General features: G+C 45.8%; 1 protein-coding gene across 3 annotated transcripts in view; it reads left to right on the top strand.

Moving 5' to 3' along the window:
• Positions 1-19,134, top strand: part of PHF19 (PHD finger protein 19) — a 38,964-nt gene that overhangs the window by 13,491 nt on the left and 6,339 nt on the right. For all 3 annotated transcript variants that reach the window (XM_083423092.1, XM_083423090.1, XM_083423091.1), the window contains 11 exons: positions 3,252-3,347; positions 4,520-4,620; positions 6,445-6,593; positions 7,549-7,644; positions 7,897-7,965; positions 10,285-10,405; positions 12,704-12,771; positions 13,511-13,681; positions 16,586-16,673; positions 18,161-18,246; positions 18,839-18,937. In XM_083423092.1, coding sequence (XP_083279218.1) covers positions 3,252-3,347; positions 4,520-4,620; positions 6,445-6,593; positions 7,549-7,644; positions 7,897-7,965; positions 10,285-10,405; positions 12,704-12,771; positions 13,511-13,681; positions 16,586-16,673; positions 18,161-18,246; positions 18,839-18,937 — 1,144 coding nt within the window. The remainder of the gene's footprint in view (positions 1-3,251; positions 3,348-4,519; positions 4,621-6,444; positions 6,594-7,548; positions 7,645-7,896; positions 7,966-10,284; positions 10,406-12,703; positions 12,772-13,510; positions 13,682-16,585; positions 16,674-18,160; positions 18,247-18,838; positions 18,938-19,134) is intronic.

Genomic DNA, 19,134 nt, shown 5'->3' with positions numbered 1-19,134 from the left:
GACAGGGAGTTTCCCCCCATTTTGGGGTTTTCTTGCTAGTGCTTTCTGCAACATGCCATTGATACAATAATAGTGTAATAGTGGTAAATTTGCTGGCCTGGCCACACACCATTCCTCGATATTCTTTGCTGTGCAATGCTTCTCCAAAATTACTGCATTGGTGAAGAGGCAGCTCTTGCATCATAGCGTAACAAAAGCAAGACAAAACCTGGATTTTTTATTTTGCTTGACAAGCACCTTTCTTTCACTTTAATAGTTCTCAGATATTTTAACAAATAGTGCAAGATGAGACAGCAAGCATCTGGTGAACCAAAGCTAGGTCCTCTGACTAATCTCAAAGCTTTTATTATATTTATAATAATATTATATATATTTATAAATATTATATATTTATATTATATTTATTATTATATTTTATTGAAAAGAACAATATCATAGAACCTCCTAGAACATTTTGCTACATTCCTGTTGTTTTTCCTACAGATGTGAAGTCCCCCCCCCCTAAATTGATATTCCTGCAATCTAGACCACAGACTAGATAAATCTGGACCATCTGTGGTATAAAAATATTACAGGGCTTCAGCAGGAAGCTGTGGGCTGTGTCAGACCTACATTTAGGGGTCCCTGAAACAACCAGCAATGAGGTCTGGGTGACCACTGTCATCCTCTTCAATGAGGTTGTTCCACAACTGCTCACCACATATATATATATTTTAATGTAGCTACTACATCTTGGATTTTGATTGAATTTGCTGTGCTGGATTATCTCACATGTTGACATCACTTGTGTGAATAATTCCCACACCTCCGTGCCTCATAGTTTTCAAGTTACGGGAGTATGAAAATTAGGAAAATGTTATATACATGCAAGATACATCCTAGAATGATGAAATAAAACATAGAAAATACCACAGTCAGTATAATCTTCTATTTTAGATGCCTATGAAAATACGTACTACATGGAGCACATTTTACGAAACTCTTTTTCTAACTTTTCTAGCAACATAGTTACATACAGTTTCATCATATGAGATCTTATAAAGAATAGCTTTGAAAAATTCATTTCGGCTTCACATCTCATGACAGGCATTGTCAAGTACAGCAGTAATATTGGGCAACACTTCAGTTACGTGTTGCTCACATATAAGCTGAAGACCTCCTGCGCATTGAATTTTAGATGGCATATTTTATTCTGTGTTCTGAGTTTTCCTAAGGTGCAAATATTCTTTGAACTGATAATACCCATTTACTAATTTGTGGTCAATATCATATTTGTAATATGATATTATCAGATTTTTACTGTCCACATCAATTTCAGAATTGTTCATCAGTTCTGAGAAGAATTTGAATCTTTTTTTGCAATCTGCTCATATGGGCCAGTCCTCTTACTTAACTAGATTATCAAGCTGTCGGCTACAACTCTTTTCAATACTTCAAAATAGTACTGTATGGTTTTTCTCATCTGTTCTTCAAGTTGCTGATCCACAGTATTTTTATTTGACTTTTTTGTTATCCAACACAACATTGGCCCGTTTATATTCCATGCTGTCTTCAGGATTTTCCAGAGTTCTGAGCATATTCATCCAGTCAGAAAACCCACCTCTGATTTTATTTTTATTTTTTAAAAAAGAGGGGGATACATTAGTCACAGCAGAACAGCCAACTTACAGTGACACTCCACCTTTGTTACATCTGTGCTGCTGGCTCTCAAACTTTGGAATTGTTGAAATATACACAATAAAAAGGGACGTGGGTGGTGCTGTGGGTTAATCCACAGAGCCTAGGACTTGCTGATCAGAAGGTCAGCGGTTCGAATCCCCCCGACGGGGTGAGCTCCTGTTGCTTGGTCCCTGCTCCTGCCAACCTAGCAGTTCGAAAGCACGTCAAAGTGCAAGTAGATAAATAGGTACCGCTCCAGCGGGAAGGTAAACGGCGTTTCCGTGCGCTGCTCTGGTTCGCCAGGAGTGGCTAAGTCATACTGGCCACATGACCCGGAAGCTGTACGCCGGCTCCCTCGGCCAATAAAGTGAGATGAGCGTCGCAACCCCAGAGTCGGCCACGACTGGACCTAATGGTCAGGGATCCCTTTACCTTTACCTTACACAATAAAAAAAAAATCAGTTTGAGTTGTGAGACTCAGATTGGATCTACTAGACCCAAAACGTTTAAGCAATGAGGACTAACATTCCTTCTGGGGCCCCTTCAGTATTAGGGTTCCTGAAGCTTAAGCTGAATTAGTTTCAAAGTCGTTCTGCTCCTGGCTGTGGGGCATGCACCAATTTGAAATGAAGCCATATGTCCATCCTGAAACTTTTGCTGGCACAAGCACTGTTATAAGCAAGATTATGGCTACATTTAAACAGTCCCGACTTTCCCCCAAAGAATTAAGGGAGCTATTAAGGGTACTAATAATTGTTATCCCCCCTCCAGAGCTACAATTCTCAGAGTCCCCTGTGAAAGAGGGATTGATTGCTGAACCACTCTGAGAATTGTAGTTCTTCCTGTTTAAAGTGGCATCACAGTGCTTTATGTGTGTGAATGTGGTCTCCATATAAGCGTCCCAATACTATTATGAGCAGAAAACTCACCACCGGCGTTATATGAAATGCATTTCTGGAGGGGACCCTGATATAAGGCTTTTTCATCTTTGTATATGAGGTGGAAATCTTCCACCTCCAGTGACAGTAGGATTGGGCTTTGATACGATACAATAATCTTTATTGTCATTGTCCCATACAGAACAGCGAAATTGAAAAAAGGCTACATCAGACATTCAAAAACCAACAAGCTTGCTATCCCAGCCTGGTTAACCCTCTAAAAACTCTGATACCCCATAATTAAATACAATATACTCTCACAGAGACTACCTTACAGTGCCTTTAAAACCAAAATCGCATTTGGATAAAAACTGTTTCTCAGGCGGCTAGTCCTGGCCTTTATAACCCTGTACCTTCTTCCAGAAGGCAGAAGCTGAAAGAGATCATTTCCGGGGTGCGCACTATCCTGCACTATCTCTGCAGCTTTCTTATAGCACCTGGAAGCATAGATTTGATCCAAGGTGGGAAGAGTGCACCCAGTTATTCTCTCCGCAGTCTTTACAACTCTGGACAGCATTGTTTTTCCCCTGACTGTGCAGCTCCCAAACCACACACACAGACCATAGGTTAATATACTCTCAACAGTACAATGGTATTCCATCGTTTTTCCAAGCGGTTGTGGTACTTGCTGTTGACATTCATCTTCTTTTTCAGCTGGTCTCCCTGGTGAAGAATCAATGTGTAACATCTGTATGGAAAAGACAAAATCCCCCCTGAATGACATACTGATATGCGGGAAATGTGGACTTGGTAAGAAGAATGTCCTGCAAGTTTCACCACCCCTGTGTTAGGGGCTTGGGGGGGGGGGGTGAGGCAGAAAATGGCAGCAACGAGAATGCCCTTATTGCTCAGCAAGCTTGCTGTATCATTATTAGGTCGGTGGGAAGTCTTTTTTTTTTTTTTTTAAAGCCCTGTTCTCCAGATCTAAAAGGCTCCTAGAGTGGCATGTAAGAATAAATAATAAGATGAACTCTCAGATGCCCCAATTTGCTTTTTTTCCTCCTCCCTCCCAATACCTTTTCCTTTCATGTTATGCACTTTAGTTTTCTTTCTGTCAAGGAGACTGGAAAGCAAGCTCCCTCCTGCTGCTCTTTGGTTGGTGGATGGCGCCAGACTCCTTTGCCTCAGTAGGAGAGCAGCCTCCGAGTGGCCCTCAGATGGCTGCAGCCTCCTGCTGGTGTCAAGAAGCTACCCTGGTGGACATCTTGCATTTCTTTCCTTTGGTCAGAGCTTGGCAGTGGCCTGCTGAGTGACATTCCTAGGAACGTAGGAATCTTCTTAAGCTGAGTCAGATCATTGGTCCATCCAGCTCAGTATTTCCCAGTGTTGACATTTCCTGGCAATGGTTTTCCAGGGTTTTGGAGTCTCTCCAAACCATACTTGGAGATGATGGGAATTTGAACTGAGGACCTTCTGCATGCAAACAGGTGCTCAGCCACTGAGCTATGGCCCTTCTACAACATTCATGATCCCAGAGTAAATGCAGGAAGGGGTTCGTCTCAAATGTTGGTCCCTGCAAATAACACTCTTCTGCTCAGCCCCACAGTTAGACCTCTTCCCAAAATGGTCCCCCAGATTTCATGGTCCTGTTTGCAAACAGTGAATCAACCCACTGTGGGTTGGATTGTTCCAGTGTTCAAGGACTGAAAATTTCTGTTAGGAGTGTGTGTGTGTGTGTGTGTGTGTGTGTTTATCATTCTGTTGCCTGACATTGTAGCCTAGGGGTTACAAGAGTGCAAGAATCCTGAGAACTGTAGTTTGCCCATTGCAGAGTTATAACTCCCAGCACCAAACTACAGTTCCCAGGATTCTTTGGGAGGGGAGCTATGTACTTTCAATGTATGGTGTGATGGATTCAGCCTAGTGCAACCCTGTAGAAAATGCTCAGCCTCTTCACGTAGTTGCAAAACTTTGCCTCTCAGGTTTTCACCAGCAATGCCATATCCCAGCGGTGAGCAGCGATGAGAGTTCCTTGGATTCATCTTGGTTCTGTCGGAGATGCATCTTTGCCCTGGCTGTACGGGTGAGTGATAGGATTCAAGGAATGCTTTCTGCTAGCTCTCATTCCGGGAGCATACCATCTTTTGCCAGATGCTTCTTTACGGATGCCCCTATGTGAAAACCTAGTAATTGCTAGTGGTGGATCAAACCTAGTGTGCTGTCTCCGCCAGAGGACAGCCAGAATATGATTATTTTTATAAGTCAGACCATTGATCCATCCAGTTTATGCTGTTTGTTTATGCTGACACCATTTCTTCAAGATCTCTCTCTCTCTTTAATATATGTATTGATACGTATTCAGAGATATACAAAGTTGCATATCCATCACAAAGTATCATGTTATAATATACTGATACAAACAGCTACTTAATGTATAAAAGAACGTAGGAAGAAAGACTAAAAGACAAGAAATAGGAAACCTCAAAGAAAGAAAACAAGAGAGGAGATTAAAAAGTATTAGAGAAAAAAAATGGTTTCAAACAGGGGTCCTTTCTGGCCCTTCCTCAATATGGAATCTTGTGCATGCAAAGCAGGTGCTCTTGTCAATGAAATAATAATAATAATAATAATAATAATAATAATAATAATAATAATAATAATAATAATAATATATTATTTATACCCCGCCCATCTGGCTGAGAGTGTGCAGCAGAGAGGGCAATTTGGAGGCTTTTAAGAGGGTCCTCTCCACTTACAATTTTCATTTATGTTTGTGAGAGCCCAGGATGTAACCCCCCCATAAGTGGGGTAGTCGTCTGTATTGTCAACGGTGACTGGCAGTGGTTGTCTTGGGGTGGACAGGGTCTCTCCCAGCCACAACAGGAGATTCTGGGGATTGAACCTGGAACCCTCTGAATGCAAGGCAGATGCTCTTCCAACTGATCTACAGAATGTTTCCTCCCTCTGACTGAGTCCCACCACCGGCGGAGGAACGGGAGCGGGCAGGGGGAGTGCACTGTCCCCGGCACCACTGGGGAAGGGGGTACCATCATAGCCGCCCCCCGAATACACGGTGCGTACCCCACAGGCGGCATGCCATGCCCCTGGGACATGCGCCAGCCACGCCACTGCCTGCTCCCCGCCCCCGGTGCCGGAGCAGTTTCACCACTGAGTCCCCTTATTGTCCTGATTTACGCCCAGACCAATGAAGACAAATAACTGCAAGACGAATGCCTCGCAATACGGAAAACCCGCTAGATGAAAGGGTTTTCCATTTTTCGATGCGCTTCGCAGGACAAATTTCCCTATGGGCTTGCTTTGCAAGACGAAAATGTCTTGCGAGTCTTGAGATTTTTTTCCACTCCCCACCCCCTTTTTCTAAGCCGCTAAACCACTAATAGCCTTTCAGCAGCTAATCCGCTAATCCCTTAAGCCTTTAATAGCCGCTAATAGCCGCTAAACTGCTAATAGCGCTAATCCGCTAAGCCGCTAATAGGGTTGCTTCGCAAGACGAAAAAACTGCTAGACGAAGAGACTCGCAGAACGAACTAATTTCGTCTTGCGAGGCACCACTGTAGTTCTTTATTGCTGAATCAGCCTGTTACATCAGCTCCTTAAGACACAGGTGATAAACGACAATTCTTTCTACTCAGCTCTCTGAGCAAATCTTTACTCATAACTTGTGACAGCCTCAGAAAGTTGGAGTGACACTGAATGTTTCTCCCCAGTGGAGGCGCAGAACCCCACAACTCACTGGTCCCCTCCCCAGAGTCATTCCACCATCGGCCCACCCCAGCTTTGCTCAGCATCCCGGCCCCTCCACCCTGCCACCATTCATCCTCTAGCACCTGCCAGTCCATGATGCCTTTTTGTGGTCTGAATCTCTTGCTGCTTTTTGCCTCTGCAGAATGGTGGAGCCCTGAGGAAAGGTACCATTGCGAAGACACTGCAAAGGATCAAGATGGTGCTGTCCTATAACCTGCAGGAGCTGGAATGGGACTCTCACCACAGAACCAATCACCAGCAGTGTTACTGTTACTGTGGCGGCCCTGGCGAGTAAGAGAAACCGAAACGAAAACAAAGGTGGCACCCAGGAGAGGGGGGGAATATTTGAAGAGATGGAGCTTTCTGAAGACCTCGGACAATAGGGAGCAAATCTATCTTGCCCTTTTCTTCTGTGGGGGGTCTTCCTTTGGAGATTTAAGCTACTGAATCATGTGGCGGTCCACATCTCCAGGGGTGCAGATGCAAGCTTTAAAATGTGTGTGTCTTGCACAGCTACCTAGATAGAGAGGCTTACCTACACCACGACTGGGAAATGACTGGCCTGCGGTCCCAATGCGGCCCTCCAAGCCTCTCTGTCTGGTCCTTGAGACTTAAGGCCACACCCCTTATGGGCCCTGCTTTGCACTCCCATTGTGTTTCTGCAAAGCAAGAACTCATGTAGCTGAATGTTGGAAGGACAGATAAAAGTTGCACACAGTCAAATTCTGGATCTCACTCCCACAGAGTGCAGTGATGCCAACCAAGATAGATGGTGTTAAAAGAGGATTAGACAAGTTCATAGAGGAGATGACTATCAATAGCTACTAGCCATGATAACTATTCTGTGGCCACCTGGAGAAAACAGGGTGCTGGTCGAAATGAGCCATTGTGCTGATTCAGGAGGCTTTTCTTACATTCTTCTGAGTTAATTCAGACTTCCTCAATCTGGTGCTCTTCAGATGTTAGACTACAACTTCCATAATCCTTGCCCATTGGCCACGCAAGCCTGGGCTGCTGGTAACTGGGAGTCCAACAACAACTTGAGGATCCCAGGTTGTGGAGGACTGATTTAATCTAACTCACCAGTGGGGTATTTTTTTTCCAGCCCAAAGGCCGCAATTCCTCATCAGCATCCTTCTGGGAGACCCATGCTAGTACTGTAGTGGTGGTTGGCAAACTTGAGTAGGGAATACTCCACAGGTGTTGCAACTCTCTCCCGGTCCAACCAAGTTTCTTTCCCCTCCAGGTGGTACCTGAAGATGCTGCAATGTTACCGCTGCCAACAGTGGTTCCATGAAGCCTGCACACAGTGCCTTAGCTGCCCAATGATGTATGGAGACCGGTACGTCTTCCCCTCACCTTCTTTGGATTGCTGTGTTGGGGTCCCCTTTCAGAGGGAGGCTTGGAGGAGAATGATAAAGCGAGAGGGCCTTTCCGGTGGTGGCTACAATCTGTGCAATGTTCTCCCCAGCCTGGCACTTTCACTGACATCTTTTTTTGGCTTCATATCTGAGCAGCACCAGGTGCAATGCTGCTAATCTGAGTTAGAGAAAGTTCTGCTTGTTCATTTATTTGTTTTTGTTTTAACTTTCAGGTTTTATGTTTTCTGCTGCGCGGTGTGCAACCAGGGCCCAGAGTACATCAAGCGTTTGTCTTTGAGATGGTAAGTCTGAAGCAGAAGCACACTCTCAGTGTTTATTATTGTGATGGAAATCAGCTGTATATAAGCAGCAATATTTATTTTCTATTTTTTCATAGACTATTTTATTTGTAGTGAAATAAATACAGTTCCAACAAAACTTGTAGAGCAGTGGATCACCCTTGCTTGGTTCTATAAACTCATCCTGAGTGCTCCCCCCACACTGTATAAATCCTTATTCAGAAATAATACCCCCCCCACACACTAAGGAAGACAATAACATAATAAAATTCCGAACAGTAACAACCAATTGCACATTCATTCAAAATAAAACAAAAACTATTTAGTTTAATTAATTCAACAAAACTGATGAACTTCATCCAGTGGTCCTAGCTTTTCAAAGTTTGATAGTCATTTTCATCTCCAGAACTCTGCTACTGGTGCCTTGCCTCTTAACAACCTCCTAGGTACTCCCACTGGTCCCCGTGCAGATGGCACTACTCACTTTTGGGAACCCCTGCTACAGAGTGTGACACGCTTATATCATACATACATACATACATACATACATGTTGTTTAGTTGTTTAGTCGTGTCTGACTCTTCGTGACCCCATGGACCAGAGCATGCCAGGCACTCCTGTCTTCCACCGCCTCCCGCAGTTTGGTCAAACTCATGCTGGTAGCCTCAAGAACACTGTCCAACCATCTTGTCCTCTGTCGTCCCCTTCTCCTTGTGCCCTCCATCTTTCCCAACATCAGGGTCTTTTCTAGGGAGTCTTCTCTTCTCATGAGGTGGCCAAAGTATTGGAGCCTCAGCTTAAGGATCTGTCCTTCCAGTGAGCCCTCAGGGCTGATTTCCTTCAGAATGGAGAGGTTTGATCTTCTTGCAGTCCATGGGACTCTCAAGAGTCTCATACATTTTATTTATATGCTGCCTTTCCATAGTCAAACCATGCTCAATGGGCCTTACAACATGCATAAATACATTACTGAGACATAACAATAGTAGTCATAAACACTAAATAAAACATCAAAAAACATAAATCACAAGATCTTAAGAAAAGATACAAAAAACCCTGTTCACCTGCCCTCCCAGGCCAGGTGGAAAAGACCTGCAAGGCAATAGCGTATAAGAAGAAAACTGATCAGGGACACTGGCAGATAACTAGATCATTGAATGCATTGCCAAGGCTTCAGCTGTCTGTGAAATGGCCTCCTCATAAGTAAGCATGAGCAGCCAGAGATCTACATTAACCCCACTTCTATTTACATTGTTGATTTACAGGCACCTATCGAAATGACCATGTTTAGTACGAACTCTAACAATCCTTCTGTGTTGCGTTAGGTGCTTGGAAAGAGCCAAGGTGTCAGAGATGTCCTTTGGAGTCTTTCTAATGGGAGGCAATCTGTAAACTGGTAGCGGTAACGAACATGGCAATTATGCAAGGAGCAATATCTCCACTGCATTTAGGGAGGAGGGAGAAATCCGATTCAGGTCTTGCTTAAAGGTGAACCTACCTAACCCATGCTTCCCTAAACAAAATGGGAAGTGAAACACTGCCACCTTCAGAATTTGCTCTGCTCTGAAATTTGCAATGCCAGGTAATGTGTACAAGAATTCATATGCTGGAATAAAAGCGTGGTTAAGAATGCACATGTAAGTGAAAATAGACTCCTGGAGCTACAATCTCTCTGGGAATAGAGGTTGAATGCTAAACCACTCTGGAAGTTGTAGCTCTGTGAGAGGAATTGGGGCCGGCTAATAACTCTCTTAGGACGCGGGTGGCGCTGTGGGTAAAAGCCTCAGTGCCTAGGGCTTGCCGATCGAAAGGTCGGCGGTTCGAATCCCCGCGGCGGGGTGCGCTCCCGCTGTTCGGTCCCAGCGCCTGCCAACCTAGCAGTTCGAAAGCACTCCCGGGTGCAAGTAGATAAATAGGGACCGCTTACTAGCGGGAAGGTAAACGGTGTTTCTGTGTGCGGCTCTGGCTCGCCAGAGCAGCGATGTCACGCTGGCCACGTGACCCAGAAGTGTCTTCGGACAGCGCTGGCCCTTGGCCTCTTTGAGTGAGATGGGCGCACAATCCTAGAGTCTGTCAAGACTGGCCCGTACGGGCAGGGGTACCTTTACCTTTAATAACTCTCAGCGGCCTCAACAAACGCCCAGGATTCTTTGGCGGAAGCCATGACTGTTTAAAGTAGTATCACTGGGCTTTAAATCTATGATGTTAATGTGGCCATAGTATTTTTGCTCAGTATTTATGCAAGCAAAATTAGGATGAATGCTCTGTGAACTGACCTTCTGCAGGAAGCCTTGGTCATTCTGTTTCCTTTTACCATGCACAGGGTGGATCTCGTGCATCTTGTACTCTACAACCTGGGTGTCCAAAGCAAAAAGAAATACTTTGACTTTGATGAAATCTTGACCTTTGTCAATCAGCGCTGGAACCTTCTGCAGCTTGGGAAGGTAAGTGGCTGTAAAAGCAGGGTTGCCTGGCAGATGTTGTTGGACTACAACTCCAATAACCCCTGAACTTGGGGCATGCTGGCTGAGGCTGAAGGGAGTTAGAACCCAGTGACAATCCGGATGGTCAAAGTTTCCCACTTCTGCATTGAAAGGAGGAGGGTGACGGAGTCATTGAGAACTTTGCTCTATTCCATTTACAGCTTCAAAGCTGGAACCTGGGCGCCACCTTGTGGTCATAATCAGAATGTTCACTGGTACAAGTATATATGTTGCCATTTCAAGTTAAAATAAACACAGTTTGAATAAGAAATAGTAAATAACAGTAAATGCTAAATTAATATTTTTGGGAAACGAGGAGCTGTGTGCTGTTCAGGTATTCAGAACCTCAGCTTTTCCTTTTTAAAAAAAGTTGCTAGCCCTCATATTATACATTATACCTGCGAATAATGTTTGGCCAAGCTTCAAGAAACTGCAGAAGCCACTTGCAATACATCTCCCCCTTTCAGCTTCCATCGGGGGAAGGCTTGCAACTCAGTGCTTGAGCACAGTCCCTGACATTTCCAAGTAAGATTGAGGAAGACTTATGTCTGAAACCCCGGAGGGCTGATGGCACTCAGTATCATACTGAGCTAGATGGGTAAATTGTCTGACTCTTCATAAGGCAGCTTCCCATAGCCATGATGTGGGGCCAGGAGGGGGCTTGTGCAGAGCCTTGCATGCCCCCCCCTTAGCAATATTAATCCTTTATTGATTTTTAAAATTTTTAATTAAAATAGTAAGGCTTCAAATGAGCTAATAAAATATCACAACCAGGCTGGCTTATTCTTCGGGCTTCAGTGGGACTTAGGCTGCACCAGCACTTTTTCCCCAGAAAAAAAAGTTCCAGTACTCACCAGCAAGCAGGGCGAGGGGCCAGTGCGTGGGGGAGGGGTGTGGCATGATGCCAAGGCTGGGCAGTAAGGGCAGATTAGCTGCTTGACGCTCCCTTGCCCACCTGCCCACCTACCAGGGCGCTGCCACCCAAGTGAAGAGACCTTCCCTACCAGGCAGTAGGGTTCCAGGATCTTGTCACAGCATCATGCCTCCTTCCCTAAGCTGGGCAAATGCTTCCCGGGCTTGGGGAAGGAGTTGCGATGCTCTGACAGGGTCTGAGAGCCCTCCCGCCTCCTTACCCGCCCCAAAAGGTTGTGGTAAGTAAAGGTAAAGGGACCCCTGACCATTAGGTCCACTCTGGGGTTGCGGCACGCATCTCGCTTTATTGGCCGAGGGAGCCGACATGCAGCTTCCAGGTCATGTGGCCAGCATGACTAAGCCGCTTCTGACGAACCAGAACAGCGCATGGAAACGCCGTCTACCTTCCCGCTGGAGTGGTACCTATTTATCTACTTGCACTTTGATGTGCTTTCAAACTGCTAGGTTGGCAGGAGCAGGGACCGAGCAACGGGAGCTCCCCCCTGTCGCGGGGATTCGAACCGCCAACCTTCTGATTGGCAAATCCTAGGCTCTGTGGTTTAACCCACAGTGTCACCCACACCCCAAAGGTGGTGGTACTGCATGCCATTGCCCCCCCCCAAAGATAACTGGTTCTAACCATGTTTACTCAGAAGACTTCCCAGGTATATAGGGTTAGGATTGCAGCCTTAGTCATGATCAACTTTAACTGGGTTGGGGCCTAAAACTCTTGGATTTTCACTTACATCCAGATTTTTTTGGCTGCCAGGTCCCCTCAGCCCCACTGCCCAATGATCGAGAATGATGGGGACCCACAGAGCCCCTCATCCCTGACAGCTTTCCGGTGCTGGCCCTGGTCCTAAGAATTCCCTCCTGCGGAACATAGAGCGCTGCCTTCTGCTGCTTCAATCCAATGGTCCATCTAGCTCACCACTGTCTACACTGGCAGCACTTCTCTGGGGTTTCAGACGCGGAGATGCCAGGGATTGAACTTCCAACCTTCTGCATTCAAGGAAGCTGCTTTTCCACCAACATGCATTTGGCACCTTTAAATTGGCCTTTTCTTTGTTCCAGTCTGCTTCTAATCGATGATGCAGGTCCCTGTTTTTTAAACTAGCAGCTGCTTTTTTGTTTTATAAATTACTCCAAACTGTCTGAAATGTTTTATGCGGGCTGCTGGTCTGGAACAGGTTGTTCGTACTTTGCTGTCTGAGTTTTAATACTTGTGTTTTTATGTTTTAAATGTTATGATGCAGTTTGAGGAAGGCTGCCTTGAGAGGGCTTCTGACCCTTTAAAGCATCATTTAAAAAGAAATTGAAAATAACTAAGTAAGTTCTTCCTCTCAGCTGAAGAACACCCCCGTGGCAGAGAGAGCCGAACACCTCCTTAATGCACTAAACAGCTACAAAAGCAGGTAAGAGTAAAAGAAGGGCTGTTTCTCCGCATCACTTTTATTGTGATCCCTGTAATCAACATCTTTTGGAAAGCCATTCCTGGTGTCAGTTTCCATTTGGTTGACCTGGAAGTCAGAGTTTGGAATGGAAAAAGGTGAGATAGCCTTCGCATGGAGGCTGACAAAAGTCTTGGAAAACCATTTCCCAAAATACTGCTGAACCTGCAAGCAAAAAGCTTCTAATTAAAAGCACAGTAGACATTACAAGGGACGCGGGTGGCGCTGTGGGTTAAAGCCTCAGCGCCTAGGGCTTGCCAATCGAAAGGTCGGCGGTTCGAATCCCCGCGGTGGGGTGCGCTCCCGTTGTTCGGTCCCAGCGCCTGCCTACCTAGCAGTTCGAAAGCACTCTCGGGTGCAAGTAGATAAATAGGGACCGCTTATTAGTGGGAAGGTAAACGGCGTTTCCGTGTGCGGCTCTGGCTCGCCAGAGCAGTGATGTCACGCTGGCCACGTGACCCGGAAGTGTCTTCGGACAGCGCTGGCACCTGGCTCTTTGAGTGAGATGGGCGCACAACCCTAGAGTCTGTCAAGACTGGCCCGTACGGGCAGGGGTACCTTTACCTTTAGACATTACAAATGCTAAAAACATTTTGCCAGTCTGCAACCAGGTAGGGTGGCCTTTAGAATTGCATTTTCGGGGGGGGGGGATCACTACCAATTGAAAAATCAATACCAAACATTACTGTCTGCTGCCTTTCAGATTTCTGAGTGGGAAGGAAATCAAGAAGAAGAAGTGCATATTCCGCCTGCGGGTCCGGGTCCCACCAAGCCCACCAGACAAACTCTTGCCAGGGAAGGTCCCAGGGCCAGCCGATGCTAAACCTCCTGAGCCGAAGGAAACAGAGGACCACAAGGATACCGAGAACTGCAGGTCTGCACTTGAACAGGGTGATGCTTGTGACCAGAACTGTTTCTCATACGTTTTTGTATCTCACCCTTCCTTCAGGGAGCCTTCTGAAAGACTCCTTGAGGTAGGCTAGGCTGAGAGATGGCCAGTGGCCCAGGGTCACCCAGTGAGTTTTGCGGCCCAAGGGGGATTTGAATCCGCCTTGTCTAAGTCTAGTACTCTTGACCACTACACCATACTTCCAGTCAACAGAATGTGTAAGCCATCCAGCCATCTCTCCTCTCCCCTGCCTCCTAGCAGGATGTTTTGTTCTATGTAAAAATATTTATATACAGTACTGCTGTTCATTAAAAGCTTTCAACAGTTGCACAGAAAACAATACAGTAAAAAAACATATAACAGGTTCACTGCTGGCAAGCGGGGCCAGGAAATTTGTGGACCATTTGTAACTGTGAAGCCAAGCAGCGGATAACTATTTTGCAGGGACCAAGGTATGAGGTGGCTAGGACTGGGTAGTATCTGGTTTACAGCTAAATATGGCAATATATGACAGTGTTGGAAATAAGGTGGGGAAACAGCAGCAGCAGAGATACATCACTTAACCCTACCAGAGGAGGGACGGGTGTGTGTGTTCTTTAAATGGGTCAGTTGAGGCACAGGAAGCCTTTCTGTGCCTCAGCTGAGTGAGCCCCCTTGTCACTCTTGATCACATGAGCCAGGGTAGGGCCCTCTTTAAAATGGGAGAGCATAATTTGGGGAGGGGGGGGAGACAGAGACAAGTGCACACCCTGCCCCCTGCAAAAGAGGAGACACAAAGGGCATGAATCATAGAATCATAGAGTTGGAAGAGACCACAAGGGTCATCGAGTCCAACCCCCTGCCAAGCAGGAAACACCATCAGAGCACTCCTGACATATGGTTGTCAAGCCTCTGCTTAAAGACCTCCAAAGAAGGAGACTCCACCACACTCCTTGGCAGCAAATTCCACTGTCGAACAGCTCTTACTGTCAGGAAGTTCTTCCTAATGTTTAGGTGGAATCTTGGACACGGGGGAAAAGAGAGGGAGAGAAGGGAAGGAGGGAAAGAGGAAGGGAACTTGGGGAAGAAGAGGCTTAAACAACAGGTTTATTTCATTGTTTTTGGAATTCAGATTAACCCCATGGGGGGGGGGAGAGGCTTCCAGCACCTGCCAGCCTGCTTGTAAGAGAATCTCATGGCATTCTAGACAGAGGAAAGTTCCTGGTCTGTGCCTGTGATGTGGTTTGCTGCCATCTGCAGGAGGCAACAGATAAAAGGAAGAGCAACAGACAAAAGCATTCTCTGGCTTTGAGCAGTTTATATTATAGTCAGGGCAAATATTCTGAACCAGTGATTACGATGCGGATTTCAAACCAGTCTTCACTTATCTATCACCATATTGCCCAGGTCTACAGGTGCCCCTTTCCCTGTGTTTACTCTAGGGTCATGAATGTCAGAGGAAGGCTATAGCTTAGTGGCAGAGCACCTGCTTTGCATGCAGAAGGTCCCAGGTTCAATCCCTGCCATCTCCAGGTTGGGCTGGGAGATAATAATAATAATAATATTAAATAAATTTTATTTATACCCCGCCCTCCCCAGCCAGAGCTAGGCTCAGGGTGGCTAACACCAGTAAAATTAATAGAAACATAATAGGAAAAACCCCCAATTTAAAATTCAGGTTAAATGCAATTTAAAATGCAGCCTCATTTTAAAAGTAGCCCATAAATCAAAACTGCAAGGGGAGGGAAACATAAGGGTCAGACTGAGTCCAAACCAAAGGTCAGGTGGAACAGCTCTGTCTTGCAGGCCCTGCGGAAAGATGTCAAGTCCCGCAGGGCCCTAGTCTCTTGTGACAGAGACTCCATGTCTGAAACCCTGGAGAGCCACTGCCAGTCAGTGTCAATCAGAGATTGACTGGTGCTGCTCCCAAGTATAGCTACAGGGAACCAGGCAGAGGGCCTTCTCGGTAGTGGCGCCCGCCCTGTGGAACGCCCTCCCATCAGATGTCAAAGCGATAAACAACTACCTGACATTCAGAAGACATCTTAAGGCAGCCCTGTTCAGGGGAGTTTTTAATGTATGATATTTTAGTGTTTTTTGGTTTCTATGGAAGCCGCCCAGAGTGGCTGGGGAAACCCAGCCAGATGGGCGGGGTACAAATAAATAATAATAATAATAATAATAATAATAATAATAATAATAATTAATTACTGGACTTCGACTCCGCTCAGCGCTACCCAGCATGACTAATGGACAAGGATGATGGGAGCTGGAGTCCCACAACATCTGGAAGAGCAAACCTTGGTGCTTCCTGTGTCACTGTGAATAGCTATTACCCCCTGCTTCCAAACTTAGAATCCCTTTATGTGTATTCAGTCATCAGCATTATTACTGCCATTCTTTTAATCTTACTAATTAGATTTCTTACCTGCCTTTTGCCATAAGGTCCCAGGGTGGGCTACAACAATTTAAAAAATACAATAGTATTTTTACTATTGCAAATTACAGTCACAACAGTAGGGCGCATCCTATATATATGTTGAAGGCCAGGGTAAAGGGGCGTGTCTTCAGCATATGATGGAAGCTATGTAATGAAGGTTCCAGCTGCACCTCTGTGGGGAGGGAATTCCGCAACTCAGGGGCTGCTGCAGAGAAGGCCCTCTCTGAACTTCTGAGGGTGGTGGAAGTTCTAAAAAGGTCTGCTGCCTGTTGATCAGAGCAGCTGCAAGGATCTGTAGGGAAGGAGGTTATTTGGATATGCAGAGAAGGAATGGTGCAAATCTTGCCATTTTGCCCAGCTATTATGGAGGTGAAAAATGAGAACGCAACCAGCATGGGAAAGAAAAACCAAAAACCTTACATCAAAAGTATACTAAATCTGTCAATTCTTCCAATATTGTTTTTCCGCAGTTCGACACCGCACAATGTGCAGCAGCAGAAGAAGAAGAAGAAGAAGGGGAAAAAGTCAAAGTTCCTCTTAGATGATGCGATTCCCAGTGTTAGTTTCTTTATTTTTATTTTTTGAAGAAAAGAAACTGCCCCTCACTCAGCCCCCCATGTGGTTCTTTGCAGATTTCCTGATTTACTCAAACCAGAGTGGCTGAATAATGGTTTTCTTCTTAGCGGCAGCTGATGTTCTTGGGCTGTTCACAGTGCCAGTTAGATATGCCCTTTTCCAAAGCATCTCGCTGCATTTCCACCCCAACCTTGCCCTGCTTCCACAGTCAGTCAGCATCCCATGACCATTGAGCATGCTCAGTCCTCATTATACTTCAGCATTCCGCATAAAAACAAGTGGAACCTGCAGTAAAATGTTGCAGTGTGGAGTGCTTCTGTTCAGTGTTCCAGTTACTCCGTTCAATTTCTTTTCTTATCTGGTGTTCCATTCCCCTTGCCTTCCAGCACTCAGGCATCATTCCATACCTACTCAGCATGCTTTCTCACTGAGCTGTTTATGGGTTCCTCTTAAGATTCCCTCTCATCCAATATTTTTCATACTTCTTCAAATATTTCAGGCTCCCCTGAGCTTGCTGTTATCTCCCTATTGTGCTGTTTTGGCCATGTAAAGATCAGTGCTCAGAGAATGAGCTTGCTCTTATTAGCACACGGGACAGCGCCACCACTTTGCCTGGCACAGTGCAGAATGGTGACAATTTAGCTCCCTGCCTCGAGGAGCTTACAGTCTAAAATTTGACACTGGAGATGACAGAGGGAGGGGGCGGAAGCAGGAGGCAAGCAAGGGTGAATGGGAAGGACATGTGTTTGGTTTGACTGTACGTATGTGAGATGTGTTTCAGAATGGGATGGGAGCTTGTGTGCTTGCACCAATGGCTTCACAAGGGTGGGGGGGCTGAGGAACAATTTTAGGGGAAGCAGAGGCTTCAGAGCAGCAGTTGGCATGCTTCTGTTTCAGGCTATTTAAATCTGCTGTTAAGGCACAAAGGGTGGAGGAATCTAGCCGAGAAAGAGAGAGAGCTTTGGGCCTCATCAGGCCCACCAGCCCTCTCCCCCACCCCCATTTGACCCAGCAGGCCGTTCCAGCTCAGCTCTGTGCACCTGATACTGCATGCAGTGTCAGGTGTGAGGGCATGCAGTGTCAGGTGTGGCTGGGTCAAAAGGGGGTGGGTTGCAAGCACCCACAAAGTTCCATGCATGGTACTTTGCATGCTTTGCAACCAATCAGATGGTTAGTGTTTGCAAAGCTCTGGAAGGGCTGACTGTCAGCTGTTTGGTGGCAATTGCAAAACACCATGCCTTTGATCATGTGCACACAAAAAAGGCACACCTGATGTCACTATGACATCTGGATTGGCAAGTGGGCAGCCCCATCCATCTGTTAAAATTAGCCCATAAGGTGTGAGAGATATAAGCATCCTGTCTGCCGTTGAGATCAAACTCCCCACCTCTCCTTGATAATACCTGTATATATTTGTAATGGAGGTTTCTGTTTTGTCATCGTTCTGTTCTTCACATCCCGACTCTCAGACTGATTTTGCCTCTGCTTGGAGCACAAACCATCACCTGGCGAGCATCTTTGACTTCAATGTGGACGAAATGCAGAGCTCGAAAAGGTAACAGTTGTCTGCTACACAGGACCAGGCGAGGCTTGGAGCAAGGCTTTTGGAAGGTGGGGGGAGGCATAGCCCAGTGGAAGACCACATGCTTTGCTTTTATTTACTTTTTAAACTTATATCCTAGCCTTCCTCCCAAAGGAGCCTAGGGCAGAAAATAGATCCATAATTTAAAAGCAATTCCCACCCCCCAAAAAAGTTAAAACGTGCAAAAAAACAATTGCAGTTTAAAATACCCCAGGAGCATTTATGATTAAAAACGTTGTTCCTGGGTACCCAAGAAGAGTATGATTGATGCCTGTGTATGCCTCCAAATGCCCAGATAAGCATGAATGTTTCCAAATTCATTCTGGAAGTTGATAATGATGGAAACAGGTGCATATCTTGCAGGAAGGCTTTCCACAAATGGGGGGGTGGGAGAGAGAGGTCCATTCCCAGGTGAAAACTTGGCAAAGCAAGGTTTGCAGACACTTGTTCAGAAGCACTCTTTTATATGATGATGACATACACTGTGTGACAGAGCCTCTGCTTAAGCTGTTGCTCAGTGCAGTTTGACTGTTTCCCTGCTCACGCTTTCATGCTTTTTCCCCAGCGGAAGCTCGAGCCATAATTTCTTTTCTGATGTGGATGGGGCGACAGATGCTGCCAGTACTTCAGGTTCAGCCGCAACCAGCGTGTCCTATGAAACAAGGTGGGAGGCCAGGGGCTATCTTCTGTTTCCGTTTTTGCGTTCAGTGTGGGCTGTCTGCTATTTACTTTAAAGATGGCGCTTAACACCTGCTGTTTTTATAAGCACGCCTATCTGCCCATCAAAATGCAACATGTATATGTACTTACTTAAGAGTTAAGCACTTACTTAAGTGGGACTCGTAATTTGGAATAGTTTTT

The sequence above is a fragment of the Podarcis tiliguerta genome (genome assembly GCF_965153285.1).
Source record: "Podarcis tiliguerta genome assembly, chromosome: Z".
Classification (NCBI taxonomy): domain Eukaryota; kingdom Metazoa; phylum Chordata; class Lepidosauria; order Squamata; family Lacertidae; genus Podarcis; species Podarcis tiliguerta.
This window is presented reverse-complemented; position numbering and strand designations above follow the sequence as displayed.